The 20,007-nt window shown below is 39.3% G+C and overlaps 2 protein-coding genes across 2 annotated transcripts; one reads left to right on the top strand and one right to left on the bottom strand.

Moving 5' to 3' along the window:
• Positions 1–3,921: 3,921 nt before the first annotated feature.
• On the top strand, positions 3,922–7,918 carry prss23 (serine protease 23). Its single transcript, XM_062999800.1, has 2 exons — positions 3,922–4,223; positions 5,783–7,918. The coding sequence occupies exon 2, from the start codon at positions 5,801–5,803 to the stop codon at positions 6,956–6,958; it is 1,158 nt and encodes a 385-aa protein (XP_062855870.1). The 5' UTR covers positions 3,922–4,223; positions 5,783–5,800; the 3' UTR covers positions 6,959–7,918.
• A 3,669-nt stretch (positions 7,919–11,587) lies between these two features.
• cfl1 (cofilin 1) lies at positions 11,588–17,317 on the bottom strand. The gene is made up of 4 exons (XM_063000432.1): positions 17,209–17,317; positions 13,728–14,026; positions 13,567–13,643; positions 11,588–12,516 (listed from the first exon to the last, which is right to left on the bottom strand). The coding sequence occupies exons 1-4, from the start codon at positions 17,209–17,211 to the stop codon at positions 12,401–12,403; spliced, it is 495 nt and encodes a 164-aa protein (XP_062856502.1). The 5' UTR covers positions 17,212–17,317; the 3' UTR covers positions 11,588–12,400.
• Between the last annotated feature and the right edge of the window lie 2,690 nt (positions 17,318–20,007).

Genomic DNA, 20,007 nt, shown 5'->3' with positions numbered 1-20,007 from the left:
CTCATACGTACTGGCAATTTAGCGCAACTAATCCTCCTTCTGCATATTTTTGAAAGGTGTAAAGAAATCAGATAAGCCTTAGAAAACCAGAATAGACACTAGGAGAACGTGTGAAACTCCTCACAGACAGTATTTGTATATGAGAATTGAAACCAGGTTTTCAGGACTCATGTTGCCATCAGCGGAATAAGCAGGAAAAAATCTTAAGTGCTGCATAATAGACACCTTATGTTGGAAAAATTTATGAGCTAATGGCTTCGTACATTTGTACATGACTTTGTACATTATTGAATCCATGACAGAGAAAAAATGGACTTTTCTTAGGAAAAGACAACAATGGAACTCAACTGTCTTTTAAAAAAAGCTTTGCATGCATTTGTCTCCTAAGTAAACCATCTGCACAGGTCAGGGCAAGCAGCATGAGGACACAAGGTCAGAAGGTTACACTCAACATGGGGTGAAAGTCCATCACTATTTATGAATTAAACAGACAAGGCAAGTTGGATGGTTAGGCGTTTTTGACATTTTACAATTCAAACTCACTGTTAAACCCATATATTTGCTTAATTATGTTAAATTATACTTCATACTATGTGCCCAAAATATGCCAAAAGGTGGATTTTCTGCATCTGAAGCTTCATCTTTGGGATTTCTTTTACAAACAGGTCATAGGTCATGCCACAGCATCTAACTAGGTTAAGATCTGATTGCTAAAAAGCTATAAACCATATTTTATCATTGTATTTTTTTTATAGACCAATAGCTTTATTCATGATGTCTTAGGTATTTATTTATTCCCTACAATAGTACAAATACTGATTTGTGATGTCTCAAAGATCAGCAAACGTGCAAATCACTCTACAACAGGGCTGCCATAAGTGCTGGTAGACTGGAAAGTTACAGAGGAAAATAAGGTATTACATGAATAAAATCTGGCAACTTTACGAATACGCTTCACTCTTGCTGCGTTTATGGCAGAAATTCCTAAATAAATATTTAACCACATATACTGATGTCTGGTGTGGAGTACCCTGAACTCAACCCCTTTGGGATGAGTTGGAATGTTGATTGTGAGCCAGACCTTGTTGTCAAACAATAGTGCCTGACCTCCCCAATTCCCTTTTCACTGTTTCATTTATTTTCATTTATTAACAACTGCTTAATCCTGGTTAGTGTCAAAGTGGGGCTGGCTTTCTTGTAAAACACTGGGCGCAAGGTACGAACACCCTGGACAGGATGCCAGTCCATCGCAGGGCTCAATCACAGCCAATCATGTCTGTGTATAAGCCTGGCTGGCCAGTAGCTAGCATAACAGAGCGATGTACCATCTGAGCGCCTTTCTTTTAACTGTATGCATAGAAATATTTATGTTCTTTATGCAGAGGACTCTCTTTGGTTGTTAAGGGTTTTTTTAATTAGAAAACAGGTTACACTGTTACATTCAGGTTCTTATTTAATCTGCATGTTGCATTGCATATTGCTGTGACTTATGAAGATTAACCACTGTTAGTAACTAACAACAATACTAAATACTAAACAGCAAACACTATATCAAGTCTAATATTATTTAATTAAATACCAGCATTCAGTATATGTAAAATGCTTTTAAACACAGGCATATTTTCCATAGTAATGAAACACACATTTCCTTAGTGTTGGTACAGTATACAGGAGGATTTAACTGCATTAAGAAAAAAAGAGCCTCAAGCCCTGCGTGGCTTTCATTCTTTATAACAGGTGATAAAATGTGATCACCTCAAGCATTTTTTACCTTATAGACCATATCATACCTTGAATGAACTTTAGAAATGTTGTAGTATGTGGAATAGAAAGCATCTTGCATAAAATTTTATCATCACTAATAAAACTGGTAGTATATAGCAATACAATAAATATTTTTGGTAAAAGAGTGCCAGCAAACAGTAGGGCACTTCAGTGGCAATGATCATATTTCTAAAGTATGAGTACAACCTGAACTCATACTGGCCATCTCAACCCTGACAAAGATGAAGGAAGGTAAGTAAGGTTTGTATTGTAGAAGGATTGTGGTTTTTTAATGTAAAATTTCGGATTCATTTCTTAAACAGTAATGAATAAATTAATAAAAATTCTGTCCATCTAGCGCTCTACAGCTTATATGCAACAATCCTCACCCAAAAGTGTACATTCAGTTTCCAGGAATAATTTTTTACTTTTGCCAATCATATTGTTTAGATAAACGTTTTCCTCCTTTAGTTGGAGCTACTAAAAACTGCACTAAGTGTGTGTGTGTGTGTGTGTGTGTGTCTGCCCTGCAATTGACTGGCGACCTGTCCAGGGTGTTTCCTGCATTTCAACCAATGAATCAGACTCATCGCAGCCATGATCAGTTTAAAAAGGTGGTAAAACAGACAATGAACGTATAAATGAATTATATTATTAGTTATATTTTGAGGGGATGCGTTTTTATGCTTTGTTGTTCATAAGTGCCTGGCACTCACAATGTTCATTAAAGCTTGAATTTATGGACACATTAAAGAAAAACTCTATAAAACAAAAGTTTTAATAACATTATGCCTCAGTCAATAAGCGGGCATGCATTTTTGTAGGCTATCTTCCCAGAATAGTGTTCCACCTAGGGTAGTAAAATATCTGGCAGAACTTTTAATGTTTAAAGCAGGAATAATACATCTCAGCACATCATATGAACTACTGAAAAGTGTTTTTCAGATTTTTTGAAAGTATGACTTGAAAGGTAGGGAGGCTATAAACAATGGAATTATTGTTTCAGTATAAAATACTAAATGAAATAAGAAATATATTGAAAACCTGGAAACTATGAAGTTTAATCAGAGCTAAAATGAGGCCGTGTTCCAGTTAACTCAGGTGTTAAAAAACACATACACAAACTATTTTTTCCTTTGTTTTGTTTTTTATCTCTGACTCATCAGAATCTTTAAAGAAAAAAAAAGCTCTCCATCCACACGTTAACGAGAAACCACCATAAAACGCCACCATGCCAGCCCAATAGGTGGTGATGCTACATCATCATCATAAAGTCCATTTACAAGCATCCCTACAGTGCAAATATACCTCTAGGTCAGAGCTTTTCACCAGGCAGCCCAACAGACTATATGTTACAGTACTTGAATGCAATGTCCTAAAAAGTTTTTTTTTTTTTACAAATGTGAATTGCAGCAGGAAACCTGTTCTAACAATAATGTATTTATTTATTAGGATTTTAACGTCTTGTTTTACACTCTTTGGTACAATTCATGACAGAAACGATAGTTACTTATGACACAATTCACCTTACTTGCATGTCTTTGGACTGTGAGAGGAAACCGGAGCTCCCGGAGGAAACCAACGCAGACACAGGGAGAACATGCAAACTCCACACAGAAAGGACCTGGACCGTCCCACCTGGGGATCGAACCCTGTGAGGCGATAGTGCTACCCACTTACCCCCGTACTGCCCCTATTCTAACAAAAAAGCAACAAAAATAAATAAAATGTTTAGGAGTGGCTCAATACCGCAGCTCTTAGAGAGGGTGCAGCATAGCGTTATGGACCTAGGGATCTGGGTTTAACCCTAGTTTGCTGTCTGTGTGTGTGTGTGTGTGTGTGTGTGCTCTTCACGTGTCTGCATAGATTTTCTCTAGGTATTCCAGTTTTCTACCACGTCACAGCCACACACAGAAGGTGAATTAGCTGATCTGGGTCGCTCTTCATAGTGACCTGTTTATAGTGTGCGCCCAGGCGCCCAGTGTTTCTCGGTTGCACTGAACCAACGCGACCCTGACCTAAACGATTAAATAAATGAAAGCCAAATCGCTCAGCCGGAATCAAGGCACGGGACACGAGCACACACACACACACACACACACACACACACACACACACACGAAGCGGCGCTAGGACCGTGTAGGTAAACTAAAGCGCACTGAATCTCGCCTGGTTATTTGGCTGGAGCGACTTCAGGAGGGACACACGCTCAGATCGGATCAATCAGATCAGACATTACATTTGATTTGACGTGGAAAACAGATATGGAGCAGTGAGCTGTCTGATAATCCAGCAGTCTGGGTGTGTTTGCGCGTTATTGTAAAGATTTTCTAGAAACCTGTCATTCCGAAGCGGAGGCGCACACAAGAGAAATGGAAGAAAAGTCTAAATCTGCAATAGTCAGTGTACTACATGAGAAAAACGCAAAGTGAAGTCTTCTTTTAAGGATACATCACAAGGTTGAGTAGTTTATTATTATTGTTATTATTAAAAACTTTCATTCACTTTTACCTCGTAATATCATGTGATGCAAACTTGCGCGCATATGTAACGAGAATTAACGTGAGCCAACAGTGCGCCTTTTTATCCATTCATAATTGTTATGCTGCTTTACTTCTAAACGCATTAACATTTAAATTGTAAGTAAGTAGTGATGTGTATAGTTATGAGCTTTCAGTTCACAATGCAGCTGCAGCTACTTGTGCATTTGCACGTACCACTGCTTAACTACACTTGTAGTCAGGCTGTTTAACCCAGTTGCTTGAACAATCTCAGTGTAAGCCAGGGAAAGTAAACACGGGCTATATTTATTCGAGTTTAACAAAAAGACAAGACGTGGGTAAGCTTAGCTGATAACAAAAGACGAGGTGGGGTCTTTGAGGGCATCGTACTGGGAAACAGGTTGAGCTCTGGGTTTTCAATGCATGCTTTCCTTCAGGCGTCAGTGATGGGTCCACAACAGTTTGAGGAATTTTAAGTTGCTTACTTCTGTGACTAACTTTTTAGTTATCAGTTACTAACTTAAGTCTTATATATGGTAATATATGTAGTAAGACAGATAAAACAGCAATAAAACAGATTTATTCATTAATTCTAGGCAGATTCTAGGCAATTCTAGGTAGTTCTCTGTGCACAAGCTCATCTTAGAGGGACAGAAAGAGAGTGAAAACTGAGCCTAATTCTAAAAGAACCAGACTGTTATCAGCAAAAGGCACAAAAGCCAACTTCTGTCACTGTATGGTAGTGCATCAGTACCACAGCATATGTGTGAATGTACCATTGACACAGACGCATACTGTGGAATTTTAGAGACGTGCTGTCCAGCAAGACAAGACCAGACCTCATTTTGCACAGACTGTGGCTTTACAGACATGTGCATGACTGGCCTGCATGCAGTCCTGATTTGTCTCCTATTGAAAATATATGGTGCATTATGAAGGTTTAAATTAAACAACAGCAACCACTGACTGTTGTACAGCTGAGACATTGTTTTAAGCAAATATGAGCAAAAACTTGTAAAACTGCAACAGTGAGTTTCCTCACTTCCCAAAAAAATATAGGAAAGGTAACACAGTGGTAAACATGCCTCTGACCCTGCTTTTTTGAGTGTGTGGGAATTAAATTGTCAGTAAAAACTTTGGAAAACTTTGTACTATTGTCAGTTAAACAAAGATTCTAACAAAATGTCCCAACTTTTCTGGAAATTAGGTTTGTAGTTTAGACAGTCTACAGGGAAAAAACTGTCTGTCAATTACAGGAAAAAAAACCTACGTCTTTTATTATCTAATTTTATTATCATCATTTGTCAGTCTTTCACTTGCACACGCTTGAATTGTAGGGATCCACTGAGAAATGTAAAACTACAGTCATAAAACAAATTTTTGTTATCTTATTTATTGTATCTTATCTACTGACTGGAGAAACTAAAGTGAGTTAAATGATATTTGATGGCATTGCCATGTGCATAACACAGAAAAAAAGAGGTAAAATAGTAAAAAACTTCTTGCTCTAATTTCAGGTTCCTCAAATCTTAGCCATGGTACATCGCTGGAGATTGGGCTTGAGACATTACTGCCTTGCTGGTCTGCTCCTCTTACTTTACCTGTCCAATTCTCTGTCAGATAGAGTGCCTCCCCACCTTTCTCAGCATCCTCACATCCCCTCTCTGGTACCTCATACACCCCTGCTCCTCTCCCGCTCCCACTTCAGTGCAAAGGCCCAGCTGGATTTCACCACCCACTGCAATTCCAGCTGCTATCACAAGGGTGTTGATCAAGAACATCTAACCGAACAACTAGGCTTTGAGACTTTGTATGCAGATGGTTCACGTACTTTAACCACAGTCAATCTTGACGACAATGACACTGACACTGACAACGACATCGATGCTATATCGTTTAACAGGAGGAAGGTCCCGATTTCACTTCGTAAAAGAAAGAAAAGGCAAATCTACGGTGCAGATGGACGCTTTAACATCCGTGGCGACGACTTCCTGCTGGATTACCCCTTCTCCACAGCCGTGCGGATCTCAACAGGCTGTACTGGTGTGCTGGTGTCTCAGCGACATGTGCTGACTGCTGCTCACTGCATACATGACGGGAAAGACTATGTTAAAGGTGCACGCAAGCTCAGGGTTGGATTTCTCATTCCACCCTCAATTAATTCCACCCTAACTAAGGATGACTTAAAGAAGCCCACAGTGCGTTGGGTAAGGGTCAGGCGGACAAGGGTGCCTAAAGGTTGGATTCAAGGTCCCCAGGAGGTCAGTATGGATTATGACTATGCTCTTCTGGAGCTGCGTTGGCCACATCGTCGGCCCTTTATGCGCCTTGCCGTGGCTCCTTCTTCTAACGACTTGGCTGGAAAACGCATTCACTTTTCTGGATTTGACAGCGACAGACCTGGAGAGCTTGTGTATCGTTTCTGCCCTGTAGAGGACGAGTCCAACGATCTAATTTACCAGCACTGTGATGCCCGACCTGGGGCAAGTGGCTCTGGGGTTTATGGTCGTGTGTGGGACAACGCTCTGGAACGCTGGGAGCGAAAGGTGATTGGCATCTTCTCTGGACACCAGTGGCTGGAGGTCGACGGTGAGAACCGTGACTACAACGTAGCTGTGCGTTTGACCCCACTGAAATTTGCTCAGATTTGTTACTGGGTGCATGGGAACAAAGCAGACTGCAGTCAGAATTAATTTAGATAAGGAGGAGAACTTAAAAATGACTAATAAAAGGTCCTTAAAGATGCACTTTTACAGTCAGTCCTTAAATATTGAAGATTTTATCATCAAGGTTTAATTTCCTTCAAATTGAATTAAATACCACATTTGTTGTTAAATTGGACTTTTATTTATAGAAGTTAAAAAAACTTTTGCCTCTCTTTATTGTAAGATATTTATTTTGTATCTTTGAGGTAAAGGTTTTTTCGAGACTTAGACCTGTAACAGAGGGGTGAGGGATAGCTTAGTGCACTTGATTCATAACTTAATAGTACTGAGATGTATAGTTTGTCCGATTCATTTTTCTAATGCTGTGGTAGCTGGGGCAAATTTACACTAGGTCAGTTTCTTGAATGTAATACTGTGTATCATATTAATATATTAATATGGTGTCACTGTCTGTACAGCTAAAAGTATTGTAGATATCCATTTAAACAAGCAAAGTTTTGCCTGGTAGGTACATAAGCTGTACATTGGCAGTAGTATTTATCATCCAAGGATGACACTTTTCTAACAGATCCGTTTTAGTCCAGTGTCAGTACCTGACCTCAGAACTTATGTTGTGACTAAATGGAAGTAAATCCCTGCAGACATGTTTTAAAATTTAGTGGAAACCTCTCCACTAAATCCATACATTTCAATGTGATGTTTGAATGTCATGTGTCCATGAACATTTGACCATATAGTGTCATAAGATTGTCAACTAAATGTGTTTTAAATTGTGGTTTATTTTTAGGTATACAAAGTGAATGACTGTGAGGTGATTGGTAATATAGAGTTTAACAGCTTTAACAAGCTAAAATACACCAGGAAAATGACTTGCTAGATAGATAGCAGTGCTAGCAGGGATGGGGGGGGGGGTACTGATGTTTAATATATTTCTATTTTCTATTTCTGTTAAAATGCTTCTATTTTAATAAACAAAGTGATATTTAACTTGCTTGCTATTTCTTATTGTGTAATCTCTTTACATTCTTCATTCACACTCCAGTCACATATTTATATTGATACTGGTCACTGATAGAGCGTCTACCCTGAAAACAGTGGAAAGGGAAAATAACCTGGACGTGGCAGAAATCCATCATGGGGCAACAAATTCGCATCCATTTTACATTTACCAACAACCAGGGTCAATTTCAAGAAAACAATCCACTTACTGGTATTATTCGGAGAGAAAAACTATTGTTTGTTTATTGTTTATTAGTATTTTAACATCATGTTTTACACTTTTGGTTACATTCATCACAGGAAACGGTAGTTTATCTTCACACAAGGTTCATCAGTTCACAAGGTTATATTGAACACATTCATGGACAATTTTGTATCTCCAATTTACCTCACTTGCATGTTTTTGGACTGTGGGAGGAAACCGGAGCACCCGGAGTAAACCCACACAGACACGGGGAGAACATGCAAACTCCACACAGAAAGGACCCAGACCGCCCCACCTGGGGATCGAACCCAGGACTTTCTTGCTGTGAGGCGACAGTTCTACCCACTTAGCCACCGTGCCACCCGAAAAACTATTGAAAACTGGCAAAAGAAACTTCTCACAGACAGTAAGATTAGCATCAAACTCTGATTCTCAGGAACTGTACTTCAACATGCCCACCACTTATATGACCTCTTAAAATTTCATGGACCATTGAGGTACCATTAGAATCTCTTAGAAATCTTCCTAATATTATTATTACTTTTTTAAAACCATATGAGCCATATGAATTCATCAGTTTATTGTTAGTGTAGTATTAAATAATGTGGCATAATACACAAATGTATTTTTTTTTTTTATTAAACCATAGCTCAGTATATGAAATAATCTTCCAACTGTTTAATTATGCAAGCTATTGAACATGTCATACATGAACAATAAATTATTATTTTATATATTTATAGTGATATTTACGGACAGAATTAACGCGTACACATTTGTGAATGTCTGTACTGTCTGTAAATACGGGGAGAAACTAACTAATTTAAGAAGCTAACCTGGGTTATACAGAATACATTTTACAGGACTCTAGCAGCCCCTTGTGGCCAAGTGGAGTAACGTTATAGTATAAAGCGCCAATGGAAAGAGCAAAGGAGCCAAGATTGAATTTTTACATTTCTTTTTTTGTTTCTTACAGATAAATATTGTTCACAAATTTGTAGTAGTGACAGTACTCAACTTACCTTCCATGCTAACCTGTGCAAACATACTACATATAAGGCTTCAAGAATCCCGTTGGGCTAGGTAGATCAGCATTAGAACACTTGTGAAGGTGTTCAAACCCCTGGTTTGAGAAAAAGAATAGTAAGGTGCTTGGGTGGCACAGCTGTCTATCTTGCTAGCACACCAACACAAAGTTCAAGCTCTCAAGTTCAGATCTCAGTGGTGCTACTGGCCTGCCAGGCACTCCAACAATACATCCGAGAAAGGAAGGGTGGGTAAGATTTCTCTACAGTGCCCTAACCAGGGCCTAAACACTCTGGTATGTAACTCTTGACTTCTGACACACATATTTGTTTTCAGTTTTACACCAGAGGCCCTTCCTGACACAACCTCCCGTATTTATCCGATATATGCACCTTTATGGTTAGATTTGGCATCAGCAAATGCTTAAATTATGATTATACTAGGGGAAAAATGAACAATGTATTCATATTGGGACAGTGGTAGCCTAGTGGGTAGAGCTTTGGGCTATCAACCGGAAGATTGGCGGTTCAAATCCAGGCTCTGCTATGCAGCCACTGTTGGGTCCTTGAGCAAGACCCTTAACCCTGGCTGCTCCAGGGGCGCCATAAGGTGGCTGACCCTGCGCTCTGACCCCAGCTCCCTAAACAAGCTGGGATATGCAAAGAAAGAATTTCATTGTACTGTACAACTGTATATGTATATATGACAAAGTATATCTTCTTCAGTGCAGCTGTGATGGTGACCAGCATCCACAGTGGCAAAGCTGTGCTCTGAGCAAGGCTCTAACTGCTTGGCTCTGTGCTAGGATTTAATTCTCCATCATTTACATTGGATAAACTATTTACCAAATACTCACCACAACACAGAAATGACTTTATTGTTTTGCAGTACTTGACATATTATGTGGAATGCCTTCATGTTCAACTTCTTTGAGCAATGATAACTACGAGAACCGTTTGCTGCTGATGTCTCTCAGTCTCATGTTGCTTTAAAGCATATTCACTTCCTCTTTATTTAGCCCCAGAGCCACAGTCACATTTCACTGGGGTTTTGGTAGTCACTGTACAACACCTGCCACAGGAATCCATTTATAGTTCTTGTCATTTTCAAAAACAAGTTGTTTTTTTTAAACAGCAGTGATTTGGTTCAGGGTTTTCAGCCAAACCAAATGACTTGATGTACATTACAATGAAATGATGATTGACTTAAGTGACAATCACAGTGAAACAGCTGCATAAATGAGTTGTATTAGACTGACATCTGACAGACTGCTGTCTTAAGAAGATGAAAGGGAGAAAGGTTCCTTTTCCAGGCTACATGCAGAGGCGTTGACTGCTCTCTAGCGGCTAAAAAATAGACTCACATTGTTCAGAAATTCCACAACATGGCGATGGGTGGGTATGGTCTTGCATACAGGAATTCATTACTCACCGCTGTTGAATTGAATGGAGCATTGTTGATATTTTTGACTACTGGTTTCCAACCAGCTAAGCCAACAAAGAACAAAAACCAGCTTTACAGGCTGAAGACATGCCATTACAAATATAGTAATAACCACATTTTACTTTATACAAGTTTGGACTGTGATATTTGGTGTTTTGTATTAGAATTTTTAACGAAACATATAATTGCTTTAAATTTGACTTTTTTATTTACAATTAGCCTCAACACTGCTTATCCACATGCTTATTCCAAGTGCATTTATATTGGTCACCTTGTTTGATAATGACATAAGGGAGATACAGTATGCCCCACAATTATAGGAACCCTTGGTAAAGATGATTGAAGGGTTAAGAAATTCACCTGCTTATGTGCTTAAAAAAAAGAAAATTTAAATGAAAATAAATAAACTGCTAATCTAAGACACCCTGATAAATTTACCATGCAACAATTTGTTGACTACTTGAATTAGTACAGTTAAATACTGACCTCTGCAGCACTTAGTAAACCAGAAGCAGGGTAAATTTTACTGTGTATAAAAATATGAATATTCAAGGGCAGATAAAATGTTTGTCACATGTACAGTATCTTGATCAAGGGCCCAACTGAAGCTGCAGGCAGTGCCAGGATTTGAACCTACAACCTTCCTACTTACAGCAAAGCTCAACCCACTGATCTAAGACTATCAAAAGAATGAACTTATACAGCATTCTAGACAAAAATTGTACATCTCCTACATGTCTCTTGCTGCTGTAAGACGAGACTTCTAAATTTTGATTACTATAGTTCATGAAACATTTAAAAAAAATAAAAAAAAATAAAAAAAAGCTTTTTTACTATAACTGTGCAATTAAAATCCTTCTGGCTAGTTAAACTATGCTAGTTCAAAACCATTGTTTAAAAGTTTGATGAAATTAATAAGGCACTGATACTTGCTGTAATACTAAGGTTTCTTATGCAACAGGAATAAAAAAAAGAAAACTCAATTGAGAGTTTAGTGCCTGTTTTTTTTTATTAGAGATAAGGAGACGATACAAAACATCCACTTTCCAACATCCTTTAAAGCGCTGTACACAGGCTGTCCCAACACATCACTCCCCACCTTTCCATCAGACCAACCCTTTCTCTAGTCCAATTCATCAGCAGACCTCTGAGACACCAGATCCAGAATGTTTACATGTAAGGAATGTGAGCGATTTCTTGACACCAGTGCCATAAATTTGAATCACACTTGGAAATGTTTGTAAATAAGAGCTGAAGTTTTTAAACACTTGGAATTTTCAAATAAGAATAGAATGGAGAAAGGGGGAGGGGAGTAAATGTTCCCAAAATGCAATCACTCAGAGTAAACTGTTTTGTACTACATCTAGCCTCACAAACATACTTACAAAAATTAACTAGAAGTTGGCACAAAAAAAAAAAAAAAAAAAAAAAAAAAAAAAAAAAAAAAATCCACTGTGTTATGAACAGTATTCTGCACTTACTGTAATGTTTGCTGTTCTGTCTCAGTCTCTCCTTTTTAGTCTAATGGAACCAGAAAATAGACTTATCCACACACGTACAGTTAATTTTATCATCCTCCTTCCATTTTTATTTAAGATCTTTTTTTGTTCTTGGTATGTGTGAACTGGAATGACCGCCAACTTTTTTGTGGAGTTCAGAAACTGTCACTTTCACCCATCCCTCCCCACCAACTAGAACCCACCCTCCAACCCCCACAGACATTGCTGCTAATGTGCCCTGCCCCACCCATGTTGGAATGAACAGCTATACAGCTCTACCCCTCCAAAGTGTTGGCCTTAATCTCTCAGAGGCACACCCTCGAGACTGACCACTGATGCACCTCCGAGTTTCTCAGCAAGGGTCTTTCGTTCGATGTCCTCCAAACCATTCACTTGCCACTCGTGCTTGATACCTGAGCAACACAAGCAAAAGAAGTCACTCAAAATGGTATCGTGTCGAATTCATTCACTCTGCGCAACATTTAAAATGCATAAAAAAAAAAGCCATACACAAGTTACAGGCAGTAACTGACCCCGATTAGTTTGAATCCTATATTAAGACAACGTAACAAAACATTAAGTATAAAAACAATGTCTTGGTCAGATGACCAAAAAAAAAAAAATTCTGTAAATCACAGATTGATTAAAAGCCTGGGTTAGAACCAATCAGCCATTATTACATGCTTCCAAGCACAAACTTATGCAATTAACAGGCTGCAAAAAGTTGTCTCCCATCCACTAGTTAAGTATTTAAGCTACATAAAATTTAACAATTGGACATTAGTTTCTCACAATGGCAAAGGCACAAGAAAACCATGTGCTCTCTTTATGGCTAAACAATGTAAAAATGTCTGAGTCATTTTAAGAACAAGCATGCATCATCACTTAGTGAGCAAACATTTCTAACTCATATTTTCACCTGAAACAATGTCTGAGCTTTACTGCTCATTTCTGTAAGCCTGCATGTCTATGCAAGTCCTTGTGCGTACAGAATACCAAGCAGTATTTACATGCATTTTTCCCACCCTTATTTTCCTCCTAATCTAGTCGGATCCGATAACCCGATCATATTTCTCGTCTACAGTACCTCTCTACTAATACACCCCCACTGTGCACTGTAGCTGAGCGCTTCTTTTCAGCTGCATGAGGACAGTTCATATGAGGATCAGTATTGCATGCAGAAAGTCTATCACTGATCTCAATTAACCCCATCTTTGTGCAGGCTCCATTGAACAGTCAGCATCACAGCAGTTACTGTCCAGCAACCTCACAGGTGGACAAGCCTATGAGCATGTGAGCCACCCTAGTGATGGTTCTTTAATTAAACAAATTATAAAACAAAACTTGTGCTTGTTGTGCCAAATTAATGTTTCTCATAAGATTTTACACAAAGTAACCACTTTTGATCTAAAAGTAATTCAGGACAACCTATTTTAAAACATTTTACATCTTTCCTTTCTCACCTGTAAATTTCTTCTTTATGGCATCCTTGGAGCTGGCATAGATCATCTTGCTCTTAAGTGGAGCACACTCTGGGGCCCTGAAAGTAAAAACCAAAACCTTAATTGTTGCATCTGAAACACTTCTCTTCCAACACAGCACCAAGTTACTGCGCATTCCTTACCAGAAGATGAAAACCAGGTCTTCCTTCTTGGTCTCCTTCGTCTCATATGTGGCGTCATACAAAGCATAGCGGCAGTCGTTGGGGGGCAGCATCTTAACAAACTGCTGGTAGGGATCTCCCTCATCTCCCTGAAGGATCTCACGGCCCTCTTCCATGATGATTTTTTTATTGTCGTCACTCAGGCAAAAAAGCACAGCCTTCTTTCGGTTCTTTCTCTCTTCCTCATTGGCATGGGCTGTGCGCACCTTCATCTTGTTGAAGACGGTCAGCACATTCTCTTCCACTGTAACTCCGGAGGCCTACACAGAAAACCAAACTGTATAATAGCATACATTCAAAGCAGAACATGTCTGTGTCGCTGTCTTCACGAGCTACTTCACAGAAACGTGTATAAAAAGGGTGGGTTTACATTTGCTCAAGGGTGTAAAACATTCAGGTTCCTATTACTTAAATATAGCAACTATGAGTATACGCTGACATGCACTTAACTATTTCAAAATAGGCCATTAGTGTCTTAATGGTAGCACCTGCCCATATCAGCAAACTCACAGTTAAGGACCAAAGATTGTCTCTGAAAGCCAAAGCTCACACTACAGAAATATTGCACAATAGAGTGATTTATAATTATGTAGCAGTTAGAAAGTGAGCAATGAGGTCTCAAGAATTTACCAGTTGTGTTTTAAAGTAGTAAAAGTATTGGGCTGAAGGGGTCACAATACAGTCTTACTGAATTTCAAGCATGTAGTAATTTCAATCCTCCTCAGTCCTTGTCTGAAATTTAGGTCCACAATGCACAAAATATATAGAATCATGTCAGTCTCTGCACTGAAATCATGAACCACCATTCATTTAGTGCCACATTACCTTTATGCACATATCAGTCTGAATATTTATTTACTTAAGTATTAACGTAATTTCATAGCAGTAATAGGTATTATGTATGTGTCTTCATATTTTGGTCCATATTATACGTTTATTGTTATGGTTGCAAAGTAGGTTAATCATAGTCTGAATAATAAAAGCTTTAACACCAATCCCAGATACCCCCCCCCCCCCCCCCCCCAGCTTATTCCTTAAACATGTGACACTGAAATCCATGACAAAGAAATTATAGCTGCCATTTAATTTAAACTAAATTTGGGATTAGAAATCCCTAAACCAAGGAACATGCTTATACACCACTCAAGAACAAGAACTTTGATATGGTGCAATTTTAACTGGAAAACTTCGCATTAATTTGTCCCAATATATATTCGCCAGATAATATTTAATAACATGCAAGTTTTGAATTAAATCTGAAAATATAGGTTACCACAAATAATTGTGATTTGTAAGCTTTGCCATTTTTTGCAAAACATGAATGCTAATTGAATCTTGACAACATTAACACTACGATCATGAATTAAATATCTGAAACAAAGTTGATTTGCCCTTGTCTTAATCAAATAGCTTAAATTAGTAAAACAAGTTTGACAAGCTAATCTTCTGTTTAATGTAAACTCTCTCAAACCCTTAGAACTTCATGCAGTGTGTTGGAATGTGATGAATTCACAGTTAAGGTCCTATGCATATATGGCAAAACACCAAAGCTGAAGACATTTGAATTTCCTGTTTCCCAGATATGGCAATATTCATAACAATTCACATGAGTGTTATTTCACACGATATAATTCAGAACTAGCCTTTAGATAAAATATAAAACTAGCTGGTCAATACTGGTACTGGCATAAGTGCCCGAGTTTCAGATGGTAGAAAAAAACACTGTGACTAAACCGGAACCGGCATTTCCTTCACACTAGAAAACACGCCTATGCAGAACAAACCGGGCGGAAAAGAGGAAGCCCGGCCACCTCCAAATCCTCGCCTTATAGCTGTAGGCCCGAGCTAGTCTGAACCGATCTGTTATATTCGTCTTTACAAAATGGTGAGTGACTCCTAGCCTTCTTCCATTACCAGGGCAGGAGAGAGAAGCTTGTGCACCGACACTGATGTACTGTAGTGTGTAAAACTGATGTTCCCACTTGAACACCAACCCAGATGTGCATCGACCTGCTTCACTTCTGAGAACAGTCGACGTGACACTAATCTGGCAGAACAGATCCAAACACGAATAGAGAAAACGCTTTTTTTTTTTTTACTGCCAGATCATGTGGTGCTGAAGACCGCAACGCAGCGATCAGGCTGGAAATCACACACACACACACACACACACACACACACACACACACACACACATACACACACACATACACACACAGACACTGCTGCACTTTCCATTTAAAGGTGGCCAGTTGTGGCCTGGAGGTTAAGGCACTGGACCGGTAATCAAAAGCTCGCTGATTCAAGTCCCACTGCCTGAATGTTACTGTTGGGCCCCTCAGCAAGGCCCTTAACCCTCAATTGCTTAGACAGCATACCGTCAGTGCTGTAAGTGGCTTTGGGGGGGGAAAAAAGCATCAGCTAAATAGCCTAAATGTGGATGTTACCGTTATATAAGGAAAGTCGGGGAACAGAAGCGCCAGTAACACAATCAGGAAGAAATGCGATCAGCACATTTCCTGCTTTAAGCTAAATCGCACTTCTACAAAATATCCACAAAACAGTCTTGATCGTGCACCAAGTTTCAGTTAAGTCGAGTGTGACATGCTGAGTCTGATCGAGCAAAGAATATTTCCAACAAGGAAATAGGAGCAAGTTCATCGGTGCATCAAGAATTAGGGTGGGGCCACGGTCAATGCGGCTCAGTGCATGTGCCATCAGCTAAAACCCACAAAAGAAACGACTTATACAAACGTGTACGACTAAAATCAAGTTCAAAGTGCTGGAATAAAAACACACGCCAGGTTACTAAAGGCGAGAAATGCAGACGACGGGTTCGGATGCACCGGATGGCCACGTTCAGACAAAGGACTGACGCGTTAGCATGTTAGCATCTGTTCCCATTCAAAACCACAGGCTTAGGCTTAGGCTTGCTTTAACACGACGGCCGGGCCTTCACCAGTTATCTACAGTCAACTAACGGATGCCCTGTTGTAGAATTTAACTGAATTTAGTTAACAACAAGCACCTTTAAAGACTCAACAGTGCGGCTCGGCCTTTCAGCTAGGCCTAAACTCACGGAAATCACAAAATGACTGAGGAAATGGCGCCAGTTGTTTTTGGGTCGTTTTGTCCATTTTACGGCATCCATATTTTTAAGCTGAAGTCAAATATTTTCCGAACAGAAATTATTCACATTTTATCATTAAAGTAGCACTGGAAATAAAGCACACTATCTAGTAGATATTTTCAGTTAGTACTAAATGATGAAGCTAGCAGGCCAGCATTGCTGTTACCTCAGAATGGCGTCAACCTAGACTGAGAGAAATGAATTCAGAAATCATTTCAGTTCAACCAAAAAGCACTTAATTCCTACGAAACAAACACCAATAACGAGTTGTTATAAACCATTAGTATGAATAACGAGCAAATTCGGACCTACCATGGTGATGTCTCTGTGTTAGACGGCGTGAAGGAGGAACTGAATGAGCTGAATGTGGACGCGCTCTGTCGCTCTCGCACACTTGACTCGACACACGGACGCGCCCTTCAGCGCGCGCACCCACGACCAAGAGCTGGGAACGAGCCTGACGTCAGCGGTCACGTGGGTCATAAAGGATGTTGGGATGTGGAGTTCTGTCATCTACTACTGCCCAAGAGGAGCCTCATATAACACATAGTTAACCATGTGTCACTTGTTAAACTGATTAGAAACAAGATTCAGCTGGTTCAGCTCTGCTTTCTGCATGGCCTCTATGTGATACATTTGGTGTGTTAACTACAAACACATAGTTTTCCTAAAAAACTACAACTACTACCATTAGTAATACTTTTGTTAATAGTAAATTAATTAATGAACAATGAATTGGCATTATTTATTGAACATATTCAGTAATTTTTACAAATATAAATTTGTTCTGAGTGTTTCAGTTACATTCTTCAGAATGCATGTTGTCACTCTATAAGTAACTGCTTTATATTTATCATAGTTGGCCCAGAATACATGCTGGACAGAGTACCAATACACTACAGGTCAACACAGACTGACAGTCTATTAACATTCAAACATGTGTTCTGCTTTGTCTCTGGCCACATAGCACCATTACCCTGGTTTCAGTTGTCTGTTCAGTCAGTCTGTAATAGGTTTGGTATGTTCTCCTGAAGTCTGTCTGGGTTATCTCTGGACACTCTGGTATCCTCCCAAAACATACAATAAGGTTTGCCTGGCTATTCTAAATTGTCCCCTTGAGGTGAGCGAGAAATAATGTTAAGTGTGTGGTGCTTTGTGATAGATTTCACACCCTGTCCCTTGACCCTGATCATACATTTAGTCATAATGTTAGGTAAAATGTAGAATGCCTTTATTTGTCATATATACATATACAGACGTACAGTACAACAACATTTTTCTTCACATATCCCAGCTTGTTTGGAAGCTGTGGTACAGAGCACAGGGTCAGCTATCGTACGGCACCCCTGGAGCAGAGCAGGTTAAGGGTCTTGCTCAAGGGCCCAACAGTGGCTGCATGTCAGAGCTGGGATTCAAACTCTCAACCTTTTAGTTGATAGCCCAAAGCTCTACCCACTAGGCTACCACCTTTAATATGTTAGTGTAGGCTAACAACTTGTGCTTGTATGGGATTATTCTTATTTACCAAGTAACATTACATTCATATTAGAGATGTCTTTAATAAGACTGGCACTGTTTGTTATTCAAATATACATAGCAAAGTGAAAACTGCATTGAAATGCCATAGTGAAATGAAGCATTTATAGGTGACACAGGGATTAGTCAGGATTGAAGGAATTGCCACAAGCCTCTCAGGGGGGCAATGCCATCCGACTCCTGTGGACCACAACACGGCTGAGTATAGTAGATGAGCTCGCTGATACTAAAACAGTCAAAACAAAAGATATGAGTCGGTCTGTGAATGCGCAGGCATGTACATGCACACAGACTCCAGTGTCGAACCCTTTTGTCTCTGCCCCTTTTAAGGTTCGCTAAACTCGCTTCCAAATAAGGAAGTAAATGGTGACGATCGTGAGCGCGCATCGGGCAGTGCCGACTCCAATCGCCATATAAGGAAACAAGTACATTTCTGCTGCGTGAAGCAGTAGTTCTCTGAGCGGCCTCTAGAGGGCGCAGCACACAGCGCCAGTATTTATCAAATAATGCACCAAATCAGTGTTTAATACAATAAGCAACGAGGTCTGTTAGCGCATAGAAATATATTCAACCCGTTGAGAATATCCATTCTGCATGTTTAACAGACACGTATTTAGGATTCGTCTGTAATCCAGCAGTTTCTCGTGAACGTGTGCTCCTACGTCAATGGAGCCGCAGAACCACATGAAACAACAGCCGAATCAGTGCTGACACCTAGTGAAAAACCTGACCTATATTACTCAACAGCCTCAGATACTGTATTATTACTTCATAATCATCTTTTCCATGTAAGGTTTTCAGTATGCATAAAATACATGTAAAATGCTAAACATCAGGACCCAAAAAATGTGCAATTCTACATGTCACGGTGGGTAGTAATGGTAGTTACTCATATAACACGTGTTGAGTCAAGAGCTATGAGAAGGCATGTGGGAGACAACTAGGTTGAATTATCTCTGAAACAGCAATGTTTGTTCTCAGGCAGTAGGAGAACCCACCGACAGTGGTCCCAAGAAGGAACAAGCCACAATCTTTTGACACGTTTTGCTGCCGAAACTCATTGATGCCAGTTGACATGAAGGTTATGGCATCTATCATAGATTTACAGAAGGGTTACTGTGGCTCAGATAAATCATTCATCTTAAAAGGATGAATCTTTGATAGCTGCAAATGTATTAATTTAAACATTCTGTAATGGCTTGCCACCCTGTTCAGACTGTTCCAGCCTTGAGCCCTGCCTTGTTTCTGGGTGTTGCCTGATTACCACCACCATGACCAGAATGAATCAGTTAGTGTAGTTTGTGTTTATTACTGCCCAACCCTTAGTACTTAATTGGAGGCTAAAACTAGTATTATTTAAGGTGGCAGGGATCCAGGTATGTCTAGTTAGGCACAAAATTGAAGAAAAAAATTATGAAATAATTATTTAGTATATTAAATGATATAAATACCTGTAATCTTGTGCATCTTGGAAAAATATTATGTGAAGGATCCAAGTGTAAGTAAAGCAAAACGAAGACAATCAGTTAATGCAGTAATATGTCTAACAGATTTAATAATAATAAAATATTTATT

The sequence above is a fragment of the Trichomycterus rosablanca genome, chromosome 8, assembly GCF_030014385.1.
Source record: "Trichomycterus rosablanca isolate fTriRos1 chromosome 8, fTriRos1.hap1, whole genome shotgun sequence".
Classification (NCBI taxonomy): Eukaryota; Metazoa; Chordata; class Actinopteri; order Siluriformes; family Trichomycteridae; genus Trichomycterus; species Trichomycterus rosablanca.
The sequence above is the reverse complement of the archived record's forward strand: the minus strand, read 5'-3'. Positions and strand labels throughout refer to the sequence as shown.

Coding starts and splice junctions, on each gene's coding strand:
- prss23 (XM_062999800.1), top strand. CDS start 5,801: ATGGTACATCGCTGGAGATTGGGCTTGAGACATTACTGCCTTGCTGGT.
- cfl1 (XM_063000432.1), bottom strand. Junction 13,644..13,727: donor GACCTGGTTTTCATCTTCTG/GTAAGGAATGCG, acceptor TTTTACTTTCAG/GGCCCCAGAGTGTGCTCCAC. Junction 12,517..13,566: donor CATAAAGAAGAAATTTACAG/GTGAGAAAGGAA, acceptor TGTGTTGCTCAG/GTATCAAGCACGAGTGGCAA.